Source organism: Grampus griseus, assembly GCF_964374135.1.
Source record: "Grampus griseus genome assembly, chromosome: 1".
Lineage (NCBI taxonomy): Eukaryota > Metazoa > Chordata > Mammalia > Artiodactyla > Delphinidae > Grampus > Grampus griseus.
Genome location: NC_139017.1, coordinates 65743975 through 65769662, shown reverse-complemented (window position 1 = coordinate 65769662; position 25688 = coordinate 65743975). Strand labels below are relative to the sequence as shown.

The 25688-nt window shown below is 40.3% G+C and overlaps 1 protein-coding gene across 1 annotated transcript in view; it reads left to right on the top strand.

Annotated features, from left to right (window-relative positions):
- HSD17B7 (hydroxysteroid 17-beta dehydrogenase 7) overlaps positions 1-6699 on the top strand; it is a 33184-nt gene extending 26485 nt beyond the window's left edge. Inside the window, exon 9 of the mRNA XM_082658929.1 lies at positions 4871-6699. Coding sequence (XP_082515055.1) covers positions 4871-4972 — 102 coding nt within the window. The 3' untranslated portion in view covers positions 4973-6699. The remainder of the gene's footprint in view (positions 1-4870) is intronic.
- The last annotated feature ends 18989 nt before the right edge of the window (positions 6700-25688 follow it).

Here is a 25688-nt window from a genome sequence, read left to right as displayed (position 1 = left end):
GATGATCTGTCCATGGGTGAAAGTGGGTTGTTAAAGTCCACTACTATGTATGTGTTACTGTCAATTCCCCCTTTTATGGCTGTTAGTTTTTGCCTTATGTATTGAGGTGCTCCTGTGTTGGGTGCATAAATATTTACAATTTTTATATCTTCTTCTTGGATCAATCCCTTGAACATTATGTAGTGTCCTTCTTTGTCTCTTCTAATAGTCTTTATTTTAAAGTCTATTTTGTCTGATATGAGAATTGCTACTCCAGCTTTCTTTTGGTTTCCATTTGTATGAAATATCTTTTTCCATCCCCTCAGGTTCAGCCTGTATGTGTCTCTAGGTCTGAAGTGGGTCTCTTGTAGACAGCATATATAAGGGTCTTGCTTTTGTATCCATTCAGCCAATCTGTGTCTTTTGGTGGGAGCATTTAGTCCATTTACTTTTAAGGTAATTATAGATATGTATGTTCCTATTCCCATTTTCTAAATTGTTTTGGGTTCGTTATTATAGGTCTTTTCCTTCTCTTGTGTTTCTTGTCTAGAGAAGTTCCTTTAGCATTTGTTGTAAAGCTGGTTTGGTGGTGCTGAACTCTCTCAGCTTTTGCTTGTCTGTAAAGGTTTTAATTTCTCCATCAAATCTGAATGAGATCCTTGCTGGGTAGAGAAATCTTGGTTGCACGTTTTTCTCCTTCATCACTTTCAGTATGTCCTGCCACTCCTTCTGGCTTGCAGAGTTTCTGCTGAGAGATCAGCTATTAACCTTATGGGGATTCCCTTGTGTGTTATTTGTTGTTTTTCCCTTGCTGCTTTTAATATGCTTTCTTTGTGTTTAATTTTTGACAGTTTGATTAATATGTGTCTTGGCGTATTTCTCCTTGGATTTATCCTGTATGGGACTCTCTGTGCTTCCTGGACTTAACTATTTCCTTTCCCATATTAGGGAAGTTTTCAAGTATAATCTCTTCAAATATTTTCTCATTCCCTTTCTTTTTCTCTTCTTCTTCTGGAACCCCTATAATTCGAATGTTGGTGCATTTAATGTTGTCCCTGAGGTCTCTGAGACTGTCCTCAGTTCTTTTCATTCTTTTTTCTTTATTCTGCTCTGCAGTAGGTAGTTCCACTATTTTATCTTCCAGATCACTTATCCGTTCTTCTGCCTCAGTTTCTCTGCTATTGATCCCATCTAGAGTATTTTTAATTTCATTTATTGTGTTGTTCATCGTTGCTTTTTTCATCTTTATTTCTTCTAGGTCCTTGTTAACTGTTTCTTGCATTTTGTCCATTCTATTTCCAAGATTTTGGATCATCTTTACTATCATTATTCTGAATTCTTGTTCAGGTAGACTGCCTATTTCCTCTTCATATGTTAGGTCTGGTGCATTTTTATCTTGCTCCTTCATCTGCTGTGTTTTTCTGTCGTCTCATTTTGCTTATCTTACTGTGTTTGGGGTCTCCTTTTTGCAGGCTGCAGGTTCGTAGTTCCCGTTGTTTTTGATGTCTGTCTCCAGTGGCTAAGGTTGGTTCAGTGGGTTGTGTAGGCTTCCTGGTGGAGGGGACTAGTGCCTGTGTTGTGGTGGATGAGGCTGGATCTTGTCTCTCTAGTGGGCAGGTCCACGTCTGGTGGTGTGTTTTGGGGTGTCTGTGGCCTTCTTATGATTTTAGGCAGCCTCTCTGCTAATGGATGGGGTTGTGTTCCTGTTTGCTAGTTGTTTGGCATAGGTTGTCCAGCACTGTAGCTTGCTGGTCGTTGAGTGAAGCTGGGTGCTGGTGTTGAGATGGAGATCTCTGGGAGATTTTTGCTGTTTGATATTATGTGGAGCTGGGAGGTCTCTTGTTGACCAGTGTCCTGAAGTTGGCTCTCCCACCTCAGAGGCAGAGCCCTGACTCCTGGCTGGAGCACCAAGAGCCTTTCATCCACACAGCTCAGAATAAAAGGGAGAAAAAGTAGAGAGAATTAGTAGAAGTATGAAGAAATAAAGAAAGAAGGAGGGAAGGAAGGAAGGAAGGAAGAAAGAAAAAGAAGAAAAGAAGGAAAGAAGGCAAGAGGGAAAGAAAGGAGGGAAGGAAGGAAAAAAGACAAAGAAAGAAGATACAGTAAAATAAAAGTATAATAAATTATTGAATTAAAAAAGTTATTTAGGAAAAAAAGGGACAGATAGAACCTTAGGACAAATGGTGGAAGCAAAACTATACAGACAAAATCTTACACAGAAGCATACACATACACCTTCACAAAAAGAGGTAAAGGGGAAAAAATCATAAGTCTTGCTCTCAAAGTCCACCTCCTCAATTTGGGATGATTCGTTGTCTAAAGGAGGGAAGGAAGGGAAGAAAGAAAGAAAGAATAAAGGAGGGAAGAAAGAAAGAAAGAAGGTAAAGTATAATAAAGTTATTAAAATTATTAAGAAAAAATTAAAAAAAAAAACAATGGATGGATAGAACCCGAGGACAAATGGTGGAAGCAAAGCTATACAGACAAGATCTCACACAGAAGCATACACATACACATTCACAAAAAGAGGAAAAGGGGAAAAAATCATAGATCTTGCTCTCGAAGTCCACCTCCTTAATTTGGGATGATTCGTTGTCTATTCATGTATTCCACAGATGCAGTGTACATCAAGTTGATTGTGGAGCTTTAATCCGCTGTTTCTGAGGCTGCTGGGAGAGATTTCCCTTTCTCTTCTTCATTCTCACAGCTCCCAGGGGCTCAGCTTTGGATTTGGCCCCGCCTCTGCGTGTAGGTCGCTGGAGGGTGTCTGTTTTTTGCTCAGACAGGACGGGGTTAAAGGAGCTGCTGATTCGGGGGCTCTGGCGCACTCAGTCCAAGGGGAGGGAGGGGCACTGCGTGCGGGGCGGGCCTGCGGCGGCAGAGGCCAGCGTGACGTTGCACCAGCCTGAGGCCAGCCGTGTGTTCTCCCGGGGAAGTTGTCCCTGGATCCTGGGAACCTGGCAGTGGTGGGCTGCACAGGCTCCCTGGAAGAGGGGTGTGGATAGTGACCTGTGCTCGCACACAGGCCCCTTGGTGGCGGCAGCAGCAGCCTTAGCGTCTCCCCCCCGTCTCTGGGGTCCGTGCTTTTAGCCGCGGCTCGCGCCCGTCTCTGGGGTCTATGCTTTTAACCGCGGCTCGCGCCCGTCTCTGGAATTCCTTTAAGCAGCGCTCTTAAACCCCTCTTCTCGTGCACCAGGAAACAAAGAGGGAAGAAAAAGTCTCTTGCCTCTTCAGCAGGTGCAGACTTTTCCCCAGACTTTTCCCCGGACTCCCTCCCGGCTAGCCGTGGTGCACTAACCCCTTCAGGCTATGTTCAAGCCGCCAACCCCAGTCCTTCTCCCTGTGCTCCGACCGAAGCCCGAGCCTCAGCTTGTGGCCCCGCCCACCCCGGCGGGTGAGCAGACAAGCCTCTCAGGCTGGTGAGTGCCGGTCGGCACCGATCCTCTGTGCGGGAATCTCCCCACTTTGCCCTCCGCACCCGTTGCTGTGCTCTCCTCCGTGGCTCCGAAGCTCCCCCCTCCGCCTCCCGCAGTCTCCACCTGCGAAGGGGCTTCCTAGTGTGTGGAAACCTTTCCTCCTTCACAGCTCCCTCCCACTGGTGCAGGTGCCGTCCCTATTCTTTTGTCTCTGTTTTTTCTTTTGCCCTACCTAGGTACGTGGGGAGTTTCTTGCCTTTTGGGAGGTCTGAGGTCTTCTGCCAGCCTTCAGTAGTTGTTCTGTAGGAGTTGCTCCACGTGTAGATGTATTTCTGGTGTATCTGTGGAGAGGAAGGTGATCTCCACGTCTTACTCTTCCACCATTTTCCCAGCACTGCAGAATATGTTTTAACCTTTGATTAATTTTGGGAAGTCAGCTCTCTGCTCTGTTTAAAGGTTGGGTTGAACTAAAGAGAGCTATAATGTCTTTTCCAGTTACAACATGAAAAAACACTAATATAATTGAACGAATAGAAATATTTTTTCCAAAATGTTATAAAATTTTCTTTCATTTTTTAGCCTTTTAGCTTCATGAAGAAAGAGTTTTAAGTTTAGGCTCTGTGTTGACTTGGAAAGAGATAACAAACACTTTATAGGGGCTGAAAGTTTGCTTTTACGTACAGTGTGTAAGTTAAAATTAGATTTTCTACATAAAAGAGAAGAGTGTAAAATAATAGTGGATTAAACAAGATAAAAGCTTAGGTTTCTCGCATGTAAAGCAGTTTGGAGAGGCAACCTTAGGCTGGCCTGGCAGCTCTGCAAATTGTCAGGTGCCCAGGTTCCTTCTGTCATCCCTGAGGTGTGGCCTTCATCCTTATAGCTCAGGGGAGCAGCATGGAAGAAGGGAGAAAGAAAGGGGTGCCCCATTCCTTTTAAAGAGAGTCCTGTATAGGTACCATACAACACTTCCACTTACATCTCATTGGCCAGAACATGGTCACCTGGTACCACTAACTTCAGTGTAGGCTGGAAATGTAGTCTTTCATCTGCAGGGCAGTGAGCTCAGCTAAGATCAGGGCTCTTTTTACTAAAGAATGTGGATATTAGGAAGTAAGTAGCAGTTGAAATTAAAAAAAAAATTTCTTGATTTTCCTCTTTGCCTTCTTTATATCACAGATGTTTGGTGTCTTCTGTTACTAGGTACACAGCAGTTAGGGGAGACAGCAAAGCTCAGATCTTTCAGTCTTGCTATTTAAGGGAAGCATCAGTAGGCTTGGTGAGTGTTGGAGTTTGGATGGAGAGTTAATGTGTCCTCAGGATTCCTAACATTCCCCACATGGCTACCACCACAGCCCATTCCAACTGGCCCTATTTTGGGTTCTCTTACCTGTGTTATTTAAGTGGCTCCCTTTTATTCAAATACTATTCATTTCATTTTTCCTTCGTAGTCATCCCTATCTTTGTTTCTTTTCCAGATAGACCTAGATGAAGACACTGCTGAAAAATTTTACCAAAACTTACTGGAACTGGAAAAGGATATTAGGGTCACCATTCAAAAAAGCAAAAACCAGAGCTGAAAATGGTGCTCTCTGAGCACCATTTTCATGCCTTCTGTGGATTCTGGAGCACCTGGGTTTCTGAGTTGGATGGTGTGCATTTGTGGTAAACTGTGAGTTCTGATTTTCTCTTTGTTTCAGAATTACCTCTATGACTGTGTGTGTGTTTGTGCATGTGAGAAAAAGATTGATAAAATATAATATATTCTTAAGAATGGTGTTATATCAAAATTGTCCTAAGTGTCCATCATCGGATGAATGGATAAAGAAGATGTGGCACATATATACAATGGAATATTACTCAGCCATAAAAAGAAACGAAATTGAGCTGTTTGTAAGGAGGTGGATGGACCTAGAGTCTGTCATGCAGAGTGAAGTAAGTCAGAAAGAGAAAGACAAATACCATATGCTAACACATATATATGGAATTTAAGAAAAAAAAATGTCATGAAGAACCTAGGGGTAAGATGAGAATAAAGACACAGATCTACTAGAGAATGGACTTGAGGGTATGGAGAGGGGGAAGGGTAAGCTGTGACAAAGCAAGAGAGTGGCATGGACATACATACACTACCAAACGTAAAATAGGTAGTGGGAAGCAGCCGCATAGCACAGGGAGATCAGCTCAGTGCTTTGTGACCACCTAGAGGGGTGGGAGGGAGGGAGACGCAAGAGGGAAGAGATATGGGAACATGTGTATATGTATAACTGATTCACTTTTTTATAAAGCAGAAACTAACACACCACTGTAAAGCAATTATACTCCAATAAAGATGTAAAAAAAAAAAAAATTGTGCTAGTCACAATTTGTTTATTCTGTGAACTGCAGCCCAAGCTACCCTTCATGGGATGAGGTGTAGACTTGAATAATCATGACACAGACACACACTTTCTCCTTTTCACCTGCCCCAGCAGGAGGAAATACTGCCCATTCTCTGAGTGACCATCTTAGCCTTGTTCCTTTCGAGTAGTTTTCCTAGGTCTTGTACCTTATTTCTTCTTCCACATGCTGCTTTTACCAATCTTAATACAGATGCCCATGTAATTAATCATAGTAACAAAGTATATGTATTTGGGCCACTTGAATTATTTTTTTCTTATTTTAAAAATGTCTTTTATTGAGATTGATTTAGTCCATGTTAATAGTGGGCCTGACCTTTAACACAATTTGCAAATTTGTTTATTACTTACCCACTCGTTTTCATGACATTTTAATGGATGTAATCTTGCAGCAAAAATGATTTATTCAGATTGTTTCAATGAAATTTTCCAATTGAATAATTACTGGTGGAATGTCTCCTGGTGTCAGTAGTGGTCAAAAGTGGTTAGGACTTAGTTTGCATGATATGAAGACAAAATGCTAAGATGCTTAGATGTTTCAACCAACACCTGTAATATAACAGTTACAGTTTGAATGAGTTAATGTGAAAAATTATATGTAAATATAATTTCTTTACATTTTAAAGTATGGATTTTTGGTTATACTTTAAGTTTGTTGCTAAAGATATTTTTAATAACAAACATGTGAAAATTAGGGCTGAACACTGTCTTCAAGAAAGAAGGGTAAAGTTGGAGAGCTGAAAGCAGAGCTGGTTTTTGATCTTCTGTTCACTCGCTGTTAATTGGGAAGAAGGACTTTGTTATGGATCTCAAACTCTTCGTCTGTGAAGGAATTATCTTTCTGCTTCCTCTGTTCATGGGTATGAAGTGAGCATTAAATGCAATAATATGTGAATGAATAAAGAGCATTTTTTGAGAATGATGACTACAAAGTTTTTATTAGGGATTAATAAGCCAGAGTGTCATAGTTGAAATATTACTGTGTAAGGCACTGAGTGACCACGTCCCACCTAACTGAGAGTTGGTTCTGTTTCCCGAATGTTTTATTTTAAATTGAAGTACAGTTGACTTACAGTGTTTCAGATGTACAGCAAAGTAATTCAGTTATTTATATATATGTATATTTCAGATTCTATTCCATTATAGGTATTACAAGATATTGAATATAGTTCCCTGTGCCATACAGTAGTTCCTTGTTGTTTATTTTACGCATAGTAGCATGTATCTGTTAATCCCAAACTCCTAATTTATCTCCCCCAGCCCTGCTATCCCCTTTAGTAACCATAAGCTTGTTTTCTTTGTGAGCCTATTTGTTTTATAAATAAGTTCATTTGTATCATATTTTTAGAATCCATGTATAAGTGATATCGTGATATTTGTCTTTCTGTCTGACTTATTTCACTTAGTATGATAATCCCTGGGTCCATCCATGTTGGTGCAAATGGCATTATTTCATTCTTTTTTATGGCTGAGTAGTAGTCCATTGTATATTGTATGTGTGTGTGTGTGTCTGTGTATCATGTATTCTTTATCCATTCATCTGTCTATAGACATTTAGGTGGCTTCCATGTCTTGGCTATTGTGAATAGTGCTGCTATGAACATAGGGGTGCTTGTATCTTTTCCAGCCGGAGTTTTCATCTTTTCCAGATATATACCCAGAAGTGGGATTGCTGGATCATACGGTAACTGTTTTTACATTTTTAAGGAACCTCCAGACTGTTCTCCATAGTGGCTCTACCAATTTACATTCCAACCTACAGCCTAGGAGGGTTCCCTTTTCTCCACACCCTCTCCAGCATTTGCTATTTGTAGACCTTTTTTTTAATTTGCTTTGGCTGTGTTGGGTCTTCATTGCTGTGTGCGCAGGCTTTCTCTAGTTGCAGTGAGCAGGAGCTACTCTTTGTTGCAGTGCATGGGCTGCTCACTGCGGTGGCTCCTCTTGTTGCAGAGCACGGGCTCCAGTAGTTGTGGCGCATGGGCTTAGTTTCTCCACGGCATGTGGGATCTTCCCAGACTAGGGATCAAACCCATGTCCCCTGCGTTAACAGGTGGATTCTTAACCACTGTGCCACCAGGGAAGTCCCTATTTGTAGACTTTTTGATGACGACCATTCTGACCGGTGTGAGGTGATACCTATTTTAGTTTTGATGTGCATTTCTCTAATAATTAGCAATGTTGAGCATCTCTTTATGTGCTTTTTGGCCATCTGTATGTCTTCTGTTGAGAAATGTCTATTTAGGTCTTCTGTTCATTTTTTTTGATTGGGGTATTTGGTTTTGTTTCAACATTGGTATAAGCTATTTGTATATTTTAGAAATTAATCCCTTGTCAATCACATCATTTGTAAGTATTTTCTCCCATTCTGTAGGTTGTCTTTTCATTTTATTGATGGTTCCCTTTGCTTTTAAGTTTAATTAGGTCCCATTTGTTTATTTTTGCTTTTATTTATTTCTTTTACTTTATGAGATGGATACAAAAAAGTATTGCTGCAATTTATGTGTTCTGCCTATATTTTCCTCTAGGAGTTTTATAGTATCCACTCTTAGGCATTTAATCCATTTTGAGTTTTGTTTTGTTTTTTTGTATAGGGTATTACAGAATGTTGTAATTTAATTATTTTACATGTATCTGTCCAGTTTTCCCAGCACCACTTATTGAAGAGACTGTCTTTTCTCCATTGTATATCCTTGCCTCCTTTGTCATAGATTAATTGACCATAGCTGCATGGGTTTATTTCTGGGCTTTCTATCCTCTTCCGTGATCTATGTGTCTGTTTTTGTGTCAGTACCATATTGTTTTGATGACTATAGCTTTGTAGTATAGTCTGTAGTCAGTGAGCCTGATTCCTCCAGCTCCGTTTTTCTTAAGATTCCTTTGGCATTTCAGGGTTTTATGTTTCTACACAAATTTAAATTTTTTTTGTTTTAGTTCTGTGAAAAATACCATTGGTAATTTGCTAGGGATTGTATTGAATCTGTAGACTGCCTTGGGAAGTATGGTCATTTTTACAATATTGATTCTTCCAATCCAAGAACACATTATATCTTTCCGTTTGTGTCATTCTCAATTTCTTTCATCAGCATATTATAGTTTTTGGAGTACAGGACTTTTGCCTCCTTAGGTAGGTTTATTCCTAGGTATTTTATTCTTTTTCATGCAATAGTAAATGGGATTGTTTCCTTAATTACTCTTTCTGATATTTCATTGTTAGTGTATAGAAATGCAACAGATTTCTGTGTATTAATTCTGTATCCTGTAATTTTACCGAATTCATTGATGAACTCTGGTAGTTTTCTGGTAGCATCTTTAGGATTTTCTATATATAGTATCATGTCATCTGCAAACAGAGACAGTTTTACTTCTTCCTTTCCAATTTGGATTCCTTTTATTCCTTTTTCTTCTCTGATATGGTTAGGACTTCCAAAACTTTTGAATAAAAGTGGCAAGAGTGGGCATCATTGTCTTATTCCTGATCTTAAAGGGAATGTGTTTAGCTCTTCACAGTTGAGTATGTTAGCTGTGGGTTTGTCATATATGTCCTTTATTATTTTAAGGTATATTCCCTCTATGCCCACTTCCTGGAGAGTTTTTATCATAAAAGGATGGTGAATTTTATCAAAAGCTTTTTCTTTGTCTATTGAGATTAACAAATTGAAGGATAAAAACCACATGATAATGTGGTATATCAGGTTGATTGACTTGCAGATATTGAAAAATCCTTGCATCCTGGGGATAAATCCCACCTGATCATGGTGTATGATCCTTTTAATGTATCGTTGGATTCAGTTTGCTTATATTTTGTTGAGGATTTTTGCATCTATATTCATCACTGATATTGGCCTGTAATTTTCTTTGTGGCATCTTTGGTTTTGGTATCAGGGTGATGGTGGCCTCAGAGAATGAGTTTGAAAGTGTTTCTTCCTCTGCAGTTTTTTTAGAATAGTTTCAGAAGGACAGGTGGTACCTCTTCTCTAAATGATTGGTAGAATTCACCTATGAAGGTATCTGGTCCTGGACTTTTGTTTGTTAGGAGTTTAATTACTGATTCAATTTCATTACTGGTAATTGGTCTGTTCATATTTTCTATTTCTTCCTAGTTCAGTCTTGGGAGATTGTACATTTCTAAGAATTTTTCTATTTCTTCTAGGTTATCCATTTTATTGGCATATAATTGCTTGAAGTAGTCTCTTATGGCCAGTTGTAACTTCTTTTTCATTTCTGATTTTGTTGATTTTGGCCCTCTTTTTTTTTTCCTGTTTAGTCTGGATAAAGGTTTATCAATTTTGTTTCTTTTCAAAGAGACAGTTTTTAATGCCACTGATCTTTACTATTGTTTTTCAGTCTCTATTTTATTTATTTCTGCTCTGATCTTTATAATTTCTTTCCTTGTACTAACTATGGGTTTTGTTTGTTCTTCTTTCTCTAGTTCCTTTAGGTGTAAGGTTAGATTGTTTATTTGAGAGGTAAGTTCATATCGCTATAAACTTCCCTCTTAGAACTGCTTTTGCTGCATCCCATAGGTTTTTCATTTATCTCTAAGTATTTTTTGATTTCCTCTTTGATTTCTTAAGTGATCTATTGGTTGTTTAGTAGCATATTGTTTAGTCTTCATGTGTTCTTAGGTTTTTTTTTGAAGTTTTATTTTTGTAGTTGATTTCTAGTATCATAGTGTTTTGGTCAGAAAAGATGCTTGATATGATTTCAGTTTTCTTAAATTCACTGAGGCTTGCTTTATGTCCTAGCTTGTGATCTATCCTGGAGAATGCTCCATGTGAATTTGAAAAGAATGTGTATTCTGCTGCTTTCTGGTGGAATGCTCTGTAAATATCAATTAACTTCTTTGGCCTAATGTGTCATTTAAGGCCTGCATTTCCTTATTGATTTTCTGGCTGGCTGATCTGTCCATTGATGTAAGTGGGTTTTAAAGACCCCTATTATTGTCTTACTGTCAATTTCTCCCTTTATATCTGTTAATATTTGCCTTGTATGTTAAGGTGCACTGCCACTGAACAGAAAAAAAGAATGAAAAGAAATGAGGACAGTTTAAGAGACTTCTAGGACAACATCAAGTGTACTAATATTCACATTAGAGAGTCCCAGAAGGACCTATATGTAAATATATATGTTGGGTCCATTTATATTTATAATTGCTATGTCTTCTTCTTGGATTGATCCTTTGATCATAATGTAGTGTTCTTCCATGTCTCTTGTAACAGTTTTCATGTTAAAGTCTATTTTGTCTGATATAAGTATTGCTCTTCCAGCTTTCTTTTCATTTCCATTTGTGTGGAATACCTTTTTCTATCCCCTCACTTTCCATCTGTATGTGTTTCTAGATCTGAAGTGAGTCTCTTGTAGGCAGCATATTTACAGGTCTTTTTTTTTGTATCCATTCAGCCAGTCTATGTCTTTTGGTTGGAACATTTAGTCCATTTATATTTAAGGTAATTATCGATATGTATGTTTTTATTGCCATTTTGTTAATTGTTTTGGATTTGTTTTTGTAGATCTTTTTTCCCTTGTGTTCTCTTTTGTGATTTGTTGACCAACTTTAGTGTTATGTTTGGATTCCTTTTTCTTTGTTTTCTATATATCATATTTTTGGTTTGTAGTTACGATGAGGTTTTTATATAGCAGTCTCTATATATGTGATTGTTTTTAAGTTGGTGGTCTGTTCATTTCAAAGATGTTTTACATACCCTTCATTTGTATTCTCCTGCCCTCACTATTACTGGTTTTGATATATTTTACATCTAATTGTTTCATGTATCCCATAACTGCTTGTTGATACAGATGATTTTACTACTTTTGTCTTTGAACCTCACTACTAGTTTTGTGTGTGGATGATTTCATACCTTGACTGTATGTTTGCCTTTACTGGTGAGCTTTGTCCTTCCCTAATTTTCTTGTTTTTATCTGTGACATTGTCTTTTCCACCTAGAGAAGTTCCTTTAGCATTTTTTGTAAAGTGGTTTTGTGGTACTGAATTCTTCTAGGTTTTGCTTGTCTGTAAACCTTTTGATTTCTCCATCAAATCTGAATGAGAGCCTTGCTGGGTGAGTATTCTTGATTGTAGGTTTTTCCCTTTCATCACCTTACGTATATCATGCCACTCCCTTCTGGCCTATAGATTTTTTGCTGGCCTTATGGGAGTTGCCCTGTAATTTGTTGTTCTCCCTTGTGGCTTTTAGTATCCTCTCTTTATCTTTAATCTTTTTTATTTTGATTACAATGTGTCTTTGTGTGTTCCTCTATGGGACTCTGCACTTTTGGGCTTGGGTGACTGTTTCATTTCCCAGGATAGGGAGGTGTTCAGCTGTTATGTCTTCAAATATTTTCTTGGGCCCTTTCTCTCTCTTTTCTCCTTCTGGGACTCTCTAATGTAAATATTAGTGTACTTGATGTTGTCCTAGAGGTCTCTTAAACTGTCCTCATTTCTTTTTTTTTTTCTTTTCAGTGGTAGTGATGTCTACTTCTCTGTCTTCCAGGTCACATATTCTTTCTTCTGAATCATTTAGTCTACTATTGATTCCTTCTAGTTTTTCATTTGTTATTGTATTCTTCATCTCTGTTTGGTTGTTCTTTATATTTTCTAACTCTTCGTTTAAAACTTCTAACTTCTCGCTCCGTGCATCTATTCTCCCAAGTTCTTTGATCATCTTTATGATCATTACTGTGAACTCTTTCTCAGGTAGATTGCCCATCTCCACATAGTTCTTCTGGAGTTCTATCTTCATTCCTTCCTCATTTTGTCTAAGTTGCTGTTTGTATTTTTATGTATATGTGGTAAGTTATGTTTCTCGACCTTGGAGATGTGGTCTTCTGTAGGAGGCATCCTGTGAGTCCCAGCAGTGCACTCCCCTCTTGTCACCCAAGCTCTATGCTCTGGGGGTTCCCCCTGAGGTCTGCATAGGTCCTTCTGTTGTGGCGGCTGACTTTGTGGGCAGCCTGGTAGGCTTGGTTGGCCCCTAGTCTTGTTGGTTGCCAGGACCTGCCTTGTGCAGGTGCTGCTGGCTGTTGTTTAGTGGAGCCTGGTCATGATGTGACTGGCTGTGGAATCTTAGGGGGCCATGGAGCTAGTGCTGGCTCACTGGTGGGCGAGGCAGGGTCCCGAAGACTCTGGTGCTGTTGCCAATCCACTGGCAGGTGAAGCCACATCCTGGGGTTAGTGCCAGACCACTAGCAGGCGGAGTTGGTTTCTGGAGTCTGGCTGCAGGTCCCAGGGACCCCAGAGCTTTTTTCAGATCGTTGCAAGGAGAGGGTGTTCCTGATGCAGCAGGATGTCTGGAAGTTTGCTTTGGCCTGCTAGTGGGCAGGTCCAGCTGGTCCCAGGGTAGGGTAGGGCCTGCGTTGTGGTATCATAGTTTTGTTTCTGGTGTCTGCCCCCTGGTGGTTGAGGCTGGTCTAGAGGCTTGTGCAGGCTTCCTGGCAGGACAGGCCTGTACCTGTCCACTGGTGGGTGAAGCTGGGTCTTGGCCCTCTGATGGGCTGGGCTATGTCTAGGGGCATTTCCAGAGGTTGCTGTGGACTCTTTAGTCTTAACGCACCCTGTCTGCTGATGGCTGGGACTGGGTCCCTGCCCAGTTAGTTGTTTTGCTCTGAGGCGTCCCAGCACTGGAACCTATAGGCTTTTGGGCGGGGTCAGGTCTTGGCACTAATGATCCAAGACATCAGCATCCAGGAGTGTTAATGTGGCTGAATGTTCCTCAGTATGGCTGCCACCAGTGTCTGTGTCCCCAGGATGAGCCACAGCTGCCCCCTGCCTCTCCAGGACTCTCCAAGACCAGAAGGCAGGTCTGACCCAGGCTCCTATCAAATTACTGCTTTTGCCCTGGGTCCCAGTGCATGCTGGATTTTGTGTGTGCCCTTTAAGAGTGACGTATCTATTTCCCCCAGTCCTGTGGAGCTCCTGCAATTAAACTCCGCTGGCCTTCAAAGCCAAATGCTCTGGGGGCTCATCTTTCTGGTGCCAGAACCCTGGCCTGGGGAGCTTAATGTGGGGCTCAGAACTATTTCTTCTGTGGGAGAACCTCTGCAATATAATTCTACAGTTTGTGAGTCATCCACCCAGGCATTATGTGATTTGATTATATCGCGAGCTTGTGCTTCTTACCTGTCTCATTGTGGTTCCTTCTTTATGTCTTTAGTTATAGAATATCTTTTCTGGTAGGTGCCTGTCTTTTTCATTGATGGTTATTCTGCATATAGTTGTGATTTTCATGTGCTTGTGAGAGGAAGTGAGCTCAGGGTCTTTCTGTATTCTCCATCAAGGCCACTCTCCCCACTCTGTTTTCCGAATATTGAGTCATCACCTAGGAGCAGCATCAGGTCAAGTGTGAGCGTGTGGGGGGAAGAGTGTGGGCTCTGGGACTGGGCAGACATTGAATCAAATTTTAGCCGTTAACTAGCATGAGTTCTGGCAAGTTGCTTGAATTTATACCTCAACTTAATTATAAAAAATACTGATGCTTACCTTGCAGAATTGTTATATTATAGCCTAATGTACTCACAGTTAATATAACATTTCATTCTGTCCCACATGAAGTACAGAAAAGGAGATTTTAAACATGAACTAAATCCTGATTTCAAGTCATTTATGATGTGTCAGTAGGTTGGTGCTCTATATATTTTCTGAGTCATTACATCCAATTTCCCTAAAATAGAGAACAAATCATAGACCCTTTATACATTAACATATCTGATGTACTTTTTACATTTTTAATCATAACATTACTATACAGAAATAAAATATACAATTTCCAAACCAACAGAGGTATAAAAAAATACAAGCCATCCAAAAAAATAAAATGGAAAGGAGAAGCAGATGATAATAGAAAAAAACAGATAGATAAATAAAAATTCCCCAATTCGATTTTTAAAATATATTCTAATATTCTCAAAAATCTGAAAATAGAACTACCATATGACCCAGCATTTCTACTCCAGGGTAAATAAAAAACCCAAAACACTAATTCAAAAAGATACTATACTTCCAATGTTCATAGCAGCATTATTTACAATTCCCAAAATATTGCAGCAACCTAAATGTCCATCAACAGATTAATGGATAAGGAAGATGTGGCTATATATACAATGGAATACTACTCAGTCAGTCATAAAAAATAATGAGATTTTGCCATCTGTAACAAGATGGATGGACTTAGAGGGTATTATACTACATGAAATAAGTCATACAGAGAAAAATATAAATACAATATGATATCACTTATATGTGGAATCTAAAAAAAAAAGCAGTTAGTGATTATAACAAAACAGACTCATGGATATAGAGAACTGCTAGTTTTAGCAGTTACCAGTGAGGAGAAGGAAGGGGGAGGAGGGTCAAGATAGAGGTAGAGGATTAAGAGATACAAACTACTATGTATAAAATAAACTACAAGGATATATTGTACAACAGAGAATACAGCCAATATTTTATAATAACAATAAATGAAACATAACCTTTGAAAATTATGACTCATTACATTGTATACCAGAAACTTATATAATACTGTACAACAATAGCCTCAACTTTTTAAAAAAAGCTACAAGAGGAAGATGGCAGAAGAGTAAGATGCAGAGATCACCTTCCTCCCCACAGATACACCAGAAATACATCTACACGTGGAACAACTCCTACAGACACCACTGAATGCTGGCAGAAGACCTCAGACCTCCCAAAAGGCAAGAAACTCCCCACGTACCTGGGTAGGGCAAAAGAAAAAAAGAAAAAAACAGAGACAAAAGAATAGGGACAGGACCTGCACCAGTGGGAGGGAGCTGTGAAGGAGGAAAGGTTTCCACACACTAGGAAGCCCCTTTGCGGGCGGAGACTGCGGGAGGCGGAGGGGGGAGCTTCGGAGCCACAGAGGAGTGCACAGCAACGGGTGCGGAGGGCAAAGCAGAGAGATTCCCGCACAGAGGATCGGTACCGACCGTCACTCACCAGCCCAAGAGACTTGTCTGCTCACCCGCCGAGGTGGGCGGGGCTGCGAGCTGAGGCTCCAGTTTCGGTTGGAGTGCAGGGAGAGGACTGGGGTTGGCGGCTTGAACATAGCCTGAAGGGGTTAGTGCACCACAGCTAGCCAGGAGAGAGTCCGGGGAAAAGTCTGCACCTGCTGAAGAGGCAAGAGACTTTTTCTTCCCTCTTTGTTTCCTAGTGCGCGAGGAGAGGGGTTTAAGAGCGCTGCTTAAAGGAACTCCAGAGATGGGCGTGAGCCGTGGCTAAAAGCACGATCCCCAGAGACGGGCACGAGCCGTGGCTAAAAGCAGACCCCAGAGACGGGCACGAGCCGTGGCTAAAAGCACAGACCCCAGAGACGTGCATGAGCCGCGGCTAAAAGCACAGACCCCAGGGACGGGGGGGGGAGATGCTAAGGCTGCTGCTGCCGCCACCAAGGGGCCTGTGTGCGAGCACAGGTCACTATGCACACCCCTCTTCCACGGAGCCTGTGCAGCCCGCCACTGCCAGGTTCCCGGGATCCAGGGACAACTTCCCCAGGAGAACGCACGGCGGGCCTCAGGCTGGTGCAACGTCATGTTGGCCTCTGCCGCTGCAGGCCCGCCCCGCACGCAGTGCCCCTCCCTCCCCTTGGACTGAGTGCGCCAGAGCCCCCGAATCAGCGGCTCCTTTAACCCCGTCCTGTCTGAGCAAATAACAGACGCCCTCTAGCGACCTACACGCAGAGGCAGCGCCAAATGCAAAGCTGAGCCCCTGTGAGCTGTGAGAACAAAGAAGAGAAAGGGAAATCTCTGCCAGCAGCCTCAGAAACAGCGGATTAAAGCTCCACAATCAACTTGATGTACCCTGCATCTTTGGAATACATGAATAGACAACGAATCATCCCAAATTGAGGAGGTGGGCTTCGAGAGCAAGATCTATGATTTTTTCCCCTTTTCCTCTTTTTGTGAATGTGTATGTGTATGCTTCTGTGTGAGATCTTGTCTGTATAGCTTTGCTTCCACCATTTGTCCTAGGGTTCTATCCGTCCTTGGTTTTTTCTTAATAATTAATTTTAATAACTTTATTATACTTTACATTCTTTCTTTCCTTCCTTCCTTCCCTCCTTTCTTTATTTCTTCATACTTCTACTAATTCTCTCTACTTTTTCTCCCTTTTATTCTGAGCCGTGTGGATGAAAGGCTCTTGGTGCTCCAGCCAGGAGTCAGGGCTCTGCCTCTGAGGTGGGAGAGCCAACTTCAGGACACTGGTCAACAAGAGACCTCCCAGCTCCATATAATGTCAAACAGTGAAAATCTCCCAGAGACCTCCATCTTAACACCAGCACCCAGCTTCACTCAACAACCAGCAAGCTACAGTGCTGGACAACCTATGCCAAACAACTAGCAAAACAGGAACACAACCCCACCCATTAGCAGAGAGGCTGCCTAAAATCATAAGAAGGCGACAGACACCCCAAAACACACCACCAGACGTGGACCTGCCCACTAGAGAGACAAGATCCAGCCTCATCCACCACAACACAGGCACTAGTCCCCTCCACCAGGAAGCCTACACAACCCACTGAACCAACCTCAGCCACTGGAGACAGACATCAAAAACAACGGGAACTACGAACCTGCAGCCTGCAAAAAGGAGACCCCAAACACAGTAAGATAAGCAAAATGAGAAGACAGAAAAACACAGCAGATGAAGGAGCAAGGTAAAAATGCACCAGACCTAACAAATGAAGAGGAAATAGGCAGTCTACCTGAACAAGAATTCAGAATAATGATAGTAAAGATGATCCAAAATCTTGGAAATAGAATGGACAAAATGCAAGAAACAGTTAACAAGGACCTACAAGAAATAAAAATGAAACAAGCAACGATGAACAGCACAATAAATGAAATTAAAAGTACTCTAGATGGGATCAATAGCAGAATAACTGAGGCAGAGGAACGGATAAATGACCTGGAAGATAGAATAGTGGAAATAACTACTGCAGAGCAGAATAAAGAAAAAAGAATGAAAAGAACTGAGGACAGTCTCAGAGACCTCTGGGACAACATTAAATGCACTAACATTCAAATTATAGGGGTTCCAGAAAAAGAAGAGAAAAAGAAAGGGAATGAGAAAATATTTGAAGAGATTAGAGTTGAAAACTTCCCTAATATGGGAAAGGAAATAGTTAATCAAGTCCAGGAAGTACAGAGAGTCCCATACAGGATAAATCCAAGGAGAAATACGCCAAGACACATATTAATCAAACTGTCAAAAATTAAATACAAAGAAAGCATATTAAAAGCAGCAAGGGAAAAACAACAAATAACCCACAAGGGAATCCCCATAAGGTTAACAGCTGATCTCTCAGCAGAAACCCTACAAGCCAGAAGGGAGTGGCAGGACATACTGAAAGTGATGAAGGAGAAAAACCTGCAACCAAGACTACTCTACCCAGCAAGGACCTCATTCAGATTTGATGGAGAAATTAAAACCTTTACAGACAAGCAAAAGCTGAGAGAGTTCAGCACCACCAAACCAGCTTTACAACAAATGCTAAAGGAACTTCTCTAGACAAGAAACACAAGAGAAGGAAAAGATCTATAATATAGAACCCAAAACAATTTAGAAAATGGGAATAGGAACATACATATCGATAATTACCTTAAATGTAAATGGACTAAATGCTCCCACCAAAAGACACAGATTGGCTGAATGGATACAAAAGCAAGACCCTTATATATGATGTCTACAAGAGACCCAATTCAGACCTAGAGACACATACAGACTGAACGGAAGGGGATGGAAAAAGATGCAAATGGAAAACAAAAGAAAGCTGGAGTAGCAATCCTCATATCAGACAAAATAGACTTTAAAATAAAGACTATTAGAAGAGACAAAGAAGGACACTACATAATGATCAAGGGATCGATCCAAGAAGAGATATAACAATTGTAAATATTTATGCACCCAACACAGGAGCACCTCAATACATAAGGCAAATACTAACAGCCATAAAAGGGGAAATCAACAGTAACACATTCATAGTAGGGGACTTTAACACCCCACTTTCACCCATGGACAGATCATCCAAAATGAAAATAAATAAGGAAACACAAGCTTTAAATGATACATTAAACAAGATGACTTAATTGATATTTATAGGACACTCCATCCAAAAACAACAGAATACACATTTTTCTCAAGTGCTCATGGAACATTCTCCAGGATAGATCATATCTTGGGTCACAAATCAAGCCTTGGTAAATTTAAGAAAATTGAAATTGTATCAAGTATCTTTTCCGACCACATTGCCATGAGACTAGATATCAATTACAGGAAAAGATTTGTAAAAAATACAAACACGTGGAGGCTAAACAATACACTACTTAATAACGAAGTGATCACTGAAGAAATCAAAGAAGAAATAAAAAAATACCTAGAAACAAATGACAATGGAGACACAATGACCCAAAACCTATGGGATGTAGCAAAAGCAGTTCTAAGGGGGAAGTTTATAGCAATACAAGCCCACCTTAAGAAGCAGGAAACATCTCGAATAAACAACCTAACCTTGCACCTAAAGCAATTACAGAAAGAAGAACAAAAAACCCCAAAGTTAGAAGGACAGAAATCATAAAAATCAGATCAGAAATAAATGAAAAAGAAATGAAGGAAACAATAGCAAAGATCAATAAAACTAAAAGCTGGTTCTTTGAGAAGATAAACAAAATAGATAAACCATTAGCAAGACTCATCAAGAAAAAAAGGGAGAAGACTCAATAGAATTAGAAATGAAAAAGGAGAAGTAACAACTGACACTGCAGAAATAAAGAAGATCATGAGAGATTACTACAAGGAACTCTATGCCAATAAAATAGACAACCTGGAAGAAATGGACAAATTCTTAGAAATGCACAACCTGCCAAGACTGAATCAGGAAGAAATAGAAATTATGAACAGACCAGTCACAAGCACTGAAATTGAAACTGTGATTAAAAATCTTCCAACAAACAAAACCCCAGGACCAGGTGGCTTCACAGGGGAATTCTATCAAACATTTAGAGAAGAGCTAACACCTATCCTTCTCAAACTCTTCCAAAATATAGCAGAGGGAGGAACACTCCCAAATTCCTTCTACGAGGCCACCATCACCTTGATACCAAAACCAGACAAGGATGTCACAAAGAAAGAAAACTACAGGCCAATATCACTGATGAACATAGATGCAAAAATCCTCAACAAAATACTAGCAAACAGAATCCAACAGCACATTAAAAGGATCATACACCATGATCAAGTGGGGTTTATTCCAGGAATGCAAGGATTCTTCAATATACGCAAATCTATCAATGTGATAAACCATATTAACAAATTGAAGGAGAAAAACCATATGATCACCTCAATAGATGCAGAGAAAGCTTTTGACAAAATTCAACACCCATTTATGATAAAAGCCCTGCAGAAAGTAGGCACAGAGGGAACTTTCCTCAACATAATAAAGGCCATATATGACAAGCCCACAGCAAACATCATCCTCAATGGTGAAACACTGAAAGCATTTCCACTAAGATCAGGAACAAGACAAGGTTGCCCACTCTCACCACTCTTATTCAACATAGTTTTGGAAGTTTTAGCTACAGCAATCAGAGAAGAAAAGGAAATAAAAGGAATCCAAATCGGAAAGGAAGAAGTAAAGCTGTCACTCTTTGCAGATGACATGATACTATACATAGAGAATCCTAAAGATGCTACCAGAAAACTACTAGAGCTAATCAATGAATTTGGTAAAGCAGCAGGATACAAAATTAATGCACAGAAATCTCTGACATTCCTATACACTAATGATGAAAAATCTGAAAGTGAAATCAAGAAAACACTCCCATTTACCATTGCAACAAAAAGAATAAAATATCTAGGAATAAACATACCTCAGGAGACAAAAGACCTGTATGCAGAAAATTATAAGACACTGATGAAAGAAATTTAAGATGATACAAATAGATGGAGAAATATACCACGTTCTTGGATTGGAAGAATCAACATTGTGAAAATGACTCTACTACCCAAAGCAATCTATAGATTCAATGCAATCCCTATCAAACTACCACTGGCATTTTTCACAGAACTAGAACAAAAAATTTCACAATCTGTATGGAAACACAAAAGACCCCGAATAGCCAAAGCAATCTTGAGAATGAAAAACGGAACTGGATGAATCAGGCTCCCTGACTTCAGACTATACTCCAAAGCTACAGTAATCAAGACAGTATGGTACTGGCACAAAAACAGAAAAATAGATCAATGGAACAGGATAGAAAGCCCAGGGATAAACCCACGCACATATCGTTACCTTATCTTTGATAATGGAGGCAGGAATGTACAGTGGAGAAAGGACAGCCTCTTCAATAAGTGGTGCTGGGAAATCTGGACAGGTACATGTAAAAGTATGAAATTAGATCACTCCCTAACACCATAACCAAAAATAAGCTCAAAACGGATTAAAGAACTAAATGTAAGGCCAGAAAGTATCAAACTCTTAGAGGAAAACATAGGCAGAACACTTCTTGACATAAATCACAGCAAGATCCTTTTGGACCCACCTCCTAGAGAAATGCAAATTAAAACAAAAATAAACAAATGGGACCTAATGAAACTTCAAAGCTTTTGCACAGCAAAGGAAACCATAAACAAGACCAAAAGACAACCCTCAGAATGGGAGAAAATATTTGCAAATGAAGCAATTGACAAAGGATTAATTTCCAAAATTTACAAGCAGCTCATGCAGCTCAATAACAAAAAAACAAACAACCCAATCCAAAGATGGGCAGAAGACCTAAATAGACATTTCTCCAAAGAAGATATACAGACTGCCAACAAACGCATGAAAGAATGCTCAACTTCACTAATCATTAGAGAAATGCAAATCAAAACTACAATGAGATATCATCTCACACCAGTCAGAATGGCCATCATCAAAAAATCTAGAAACAATAAATGCTGGAGAGAGTGTGGAGTAAAGGGAACCCTCTTGCACTGCTGGTGGGAATGTGAATTGGTTCAGCCACTATGGAGAACAGTATGGAGGTTCCTTAAAAAACTACAAATAGAACTACCATATGACCTAGCAATCCCACTACTGGGCATATACCCTGAGAAAACCAAAATTCAAAAAGAGTCATGTACCAAAATGTTCATTGCAGCTCTATTTACAATAGCCTGGAGATGGAAACAACCTAAGAGCCCATCATTGGATTAATGGATAAAGAAGATGTGGCACATATATACAATGGAATATTAGTCATAAAAAGAAACGAAACTGAGCTATTTTTAATGAGGTGGATAGACCTAGAGTCTGTCATACAGAGTGAAGTAAGTCAGAAAGAGAAAGACAAATACCATATGCTAACACATATATATGGAATTTCAGAAGAAAAAAACTGTCATGAAGAACCTAGGGGTAAGACAGGAATAAAGACACAGACCTACTGGAGAACGGACTTGAGGATATGGTGAGGGGGAAGGGTGAGCTGTGACAAAGCGAGAGAGAGTCATGGACATATATACACTAACAAACGTAGGTAGATAGCTAGTGGGAAGCAGCCGCATAGCACAGGGATATCAGCTCGGTGCTTTGTGACCACCTGGAGGGGTGGGATAGGGAGGGTGGGAGTGAGGGAGACACAATAGGGAAGAGATATGGGAAAATATGTATATGTATAACTGATTCACTTTGTTATAAAGCAGAAACTGACACACAATTGTAAAGCAATTATACCCCAATAAAGATGTTAAAAAAAGAAAAAAGAAATTTGTAGGCTAAGTTTACTTAATACAAAGATCTCATAACTGAATATAGCAATATATTAACAAACACAACTAAACATGACCAAGTTGTATTTGTACTAAAAATGCAAGTATAGCTCAGCACCAGAAGAGCTAATAATATAATTTATTATGTTGAAAGAATAAGGAAGAAAAGTAATGTGATCCTTTTGGTATATGCAGATATACATTTAATAAGATTCTACACTCATGTATAATAAAATCATCTTAACAAATCAGTAATAGAAGGAAACTTCTGGAATTGAAATCAAGATGGTAGAGTAGAAGGATGTGGAACTTGCCTCCTCCCACAAATACATGGAAAATACATCTACATATGGAACAATTCTCACAGAATACCTACTGAACACAGGCAGAAGATGTTAAAAACTTGAAAGGACAAGAAAGATCTCCACATAACTGGGTAGGATGAAAGAAAAAAAAAAGGAAGCAGGATGGGAACTGCTCCCCTGTGAGGGAGGTGAGAAAGAGAAAAGTTTCCCAATCACTGAGAAGTCCCCTCATCAGTGGGGAGATCAACCAGGACAGAAGGAGAGCTTCAGAGGCTCAGTGGAGAGCACAACAACCAGTTTGCAGCAGGCAGAACAAGAGAGACCTGCACAGATGGTCTGTGCCACTCTCCTGTGCTCCCAACACCAGATGTGCGTCCACCTGGTAAGGGCAGGGGCTGGGTGCTGAAACTCGGGGTTTAGAGGACAGACCCAGGGAGAGGACTGGGGTTGGCTGCACGGAGACAGCCTGAAGGGGCTGGAGCATGGTATGGCTGCAACCAGGGGTGTACACGGAAGAAGCCAGGGCCTGCCACAGAAGTGAAGCACCACTGTTAAGTGGCACATGAAGGGAGGGGTGGAGCCCACGTCAGCAGCCTCTTTGCACACCAGTCGCCACCTCAGTGGGCTCTGGGAGTGTACGTACCAGCTGCCGCCTCAGCAGGCTCCTGAAGCAGGTGCCAGCGGGTGGCCCACAGAGAGAGGCTGGGCTGAAATCATAGCTGAGTCCCAGGGGCCACACAATTTAGGAAGTAGAACTGAAATCTCTCCCCACAGCTGTGCAAGCCACCACTGGCTTTGTGAACTGGGTGCCTGCGGGGCATCAGAGCAGACAAAAGGTGCTCCTGTGGCTGAGATGGATTTGGACTTAACAGGTGTGGACATTGTGGGTGCGTGCACATGGGGGCTGGGCTAGGCTGGGCCAGGGTCTGAGCTGCTTCCATAGCTCCCATAGTGGGTCCAGGTGCACGACGACTGCAGTCCAGGGACTTGACATCAGCAGTTCTTCACTGGCGGCCTTGTGAAAACAATACCTGAGTGACACAAGGGCCAATTGCTGGTGTTGAGGAGGGGCTGAGGGAAGCACCAACAACAGTGTACTTTGTGACAGGTGGCACAGCAGAGTGCACTCCCCAGTGGACAGCTCCGGTGGAGGAATACTCAGTAGTTTCTTTCCCAGTGGGAGCCCTCTGATACCACTTACCTCACACTGCAGATTAGAAACACGGCTCAGAAATGAATCTGGGGGCTTCTACTCCAACAATTAGGGAGCAGACCCTACCTGAGACAGGGCTGTGACAACCACAGAGCAAAGAGGATGACCTGATCAACATCTAGTGTAGGCTCTGGTCACCACAACACCAGTCATACTCCCCTTATCAAGGGGATAATGGCCATGACACACTGAGGAAAGAGTTGGCAGACAACCATACTAAAAACAACCCTTGAACCAAAATACTAAACCAACAGAGGATACACAGGGATGCTCCCACATATAAATAGCCCTCTAAGACCACAGTAGATAACCATTTCTCCTAAAATCACAGAGTAAGAGAAATAAGTAAAATGAAGAATTAGAGGAACCACTCCGAGTTAAAAGGTCAAGAGAACTCCCTTAAAAAAAATGAAACAGACATCTTTAGTTTGGTAGACACCAAGTTTGAAAAGGAGATAATGAAAATACTGAAGGAATTAAGAAAGACTATCAATAGAAAGGCAGATTATTATGAAAAGGAACTAGAAACTATAAAGAGCAAAGAAGAATTAGAAAACTCTTTTGCTGAGATGAAATGAAAGCTGAGCTAAAGGCAATGAATAGCAGAATGAATAATGCAGAAGAATGAATAAGTGATATGGAATATAGAATAATGGAAATCACCCAGCAGACAGAAAGCCAAAAAAAAAAAAAAAAAACACAAAAAAACAAAAACAAAAGCAACATAGGAGACTATTGGATAATATAAAGTGGGTCAATCTGTGCGAAATAGGAATTCCAGAAGGAGAAGAAGAGAAAAGGAGATTGAAAATGTATTTGAAGAAATTATGGCTGAAAACCCCCAAACCTAAAGAAGGAAACAGATATCCAGGGACAGGAAGCACAGAGGGTCCCAAACAAGATGAACCCAAACAGACCTCCACCAAGATGTGCTATAATTAACATGGCAAAAGATATAAAGAGAGGATTCTAAAGTCAGCAAGAGATAAAAGAAGAGTTAATTACAAGGGACCCCCCCCCCATAAGGTTATCAGCTGATTCCTCTACAGAAATGTTGCAGGCCAGAAGGGAGTGGCAAGATATATTCAAAGGCCTGAAAGGAAAAAATCTGAAACTTAGGATACTTTACCCAGTAAAGATTATCATTTAGAAGGAGAGATAAAGAATTTCTCAGACAAGCAAAAATGAAAAGAATACAGCAATACTAAACCTATCCTAAAAGAAATATTGAAAGGTCTTCTCTAAACAGAAAAGAAGCAAGAAGCTATAGGAAAGAGAAAATCACAATTGGAAAGTAAATCACTTAAATAAGCCAGTATACAGATTTTTCTTAAATAATTTTTTTTTGAAAGCAATGATGATCAGAATGAACAGCAAAAGGATAAACATGAAAATGTAAAACAAGACATCAAAATAATATAATCTGGAGGAAGATAGTAAGAAAATGTAGATTTTTTCTTCTTTCTTTTAGAATGCATTTGAGTCTAAATGACTATAATTTAAAGCAAGTAGAAATAGGAAGTGGTTAGCATACTTGAAAAATAGCATACCCACAAATCAAAAACATAACAGAATCACAAAAACCAAAAAAAAGAACACACAAACATAATACAAAAGGAA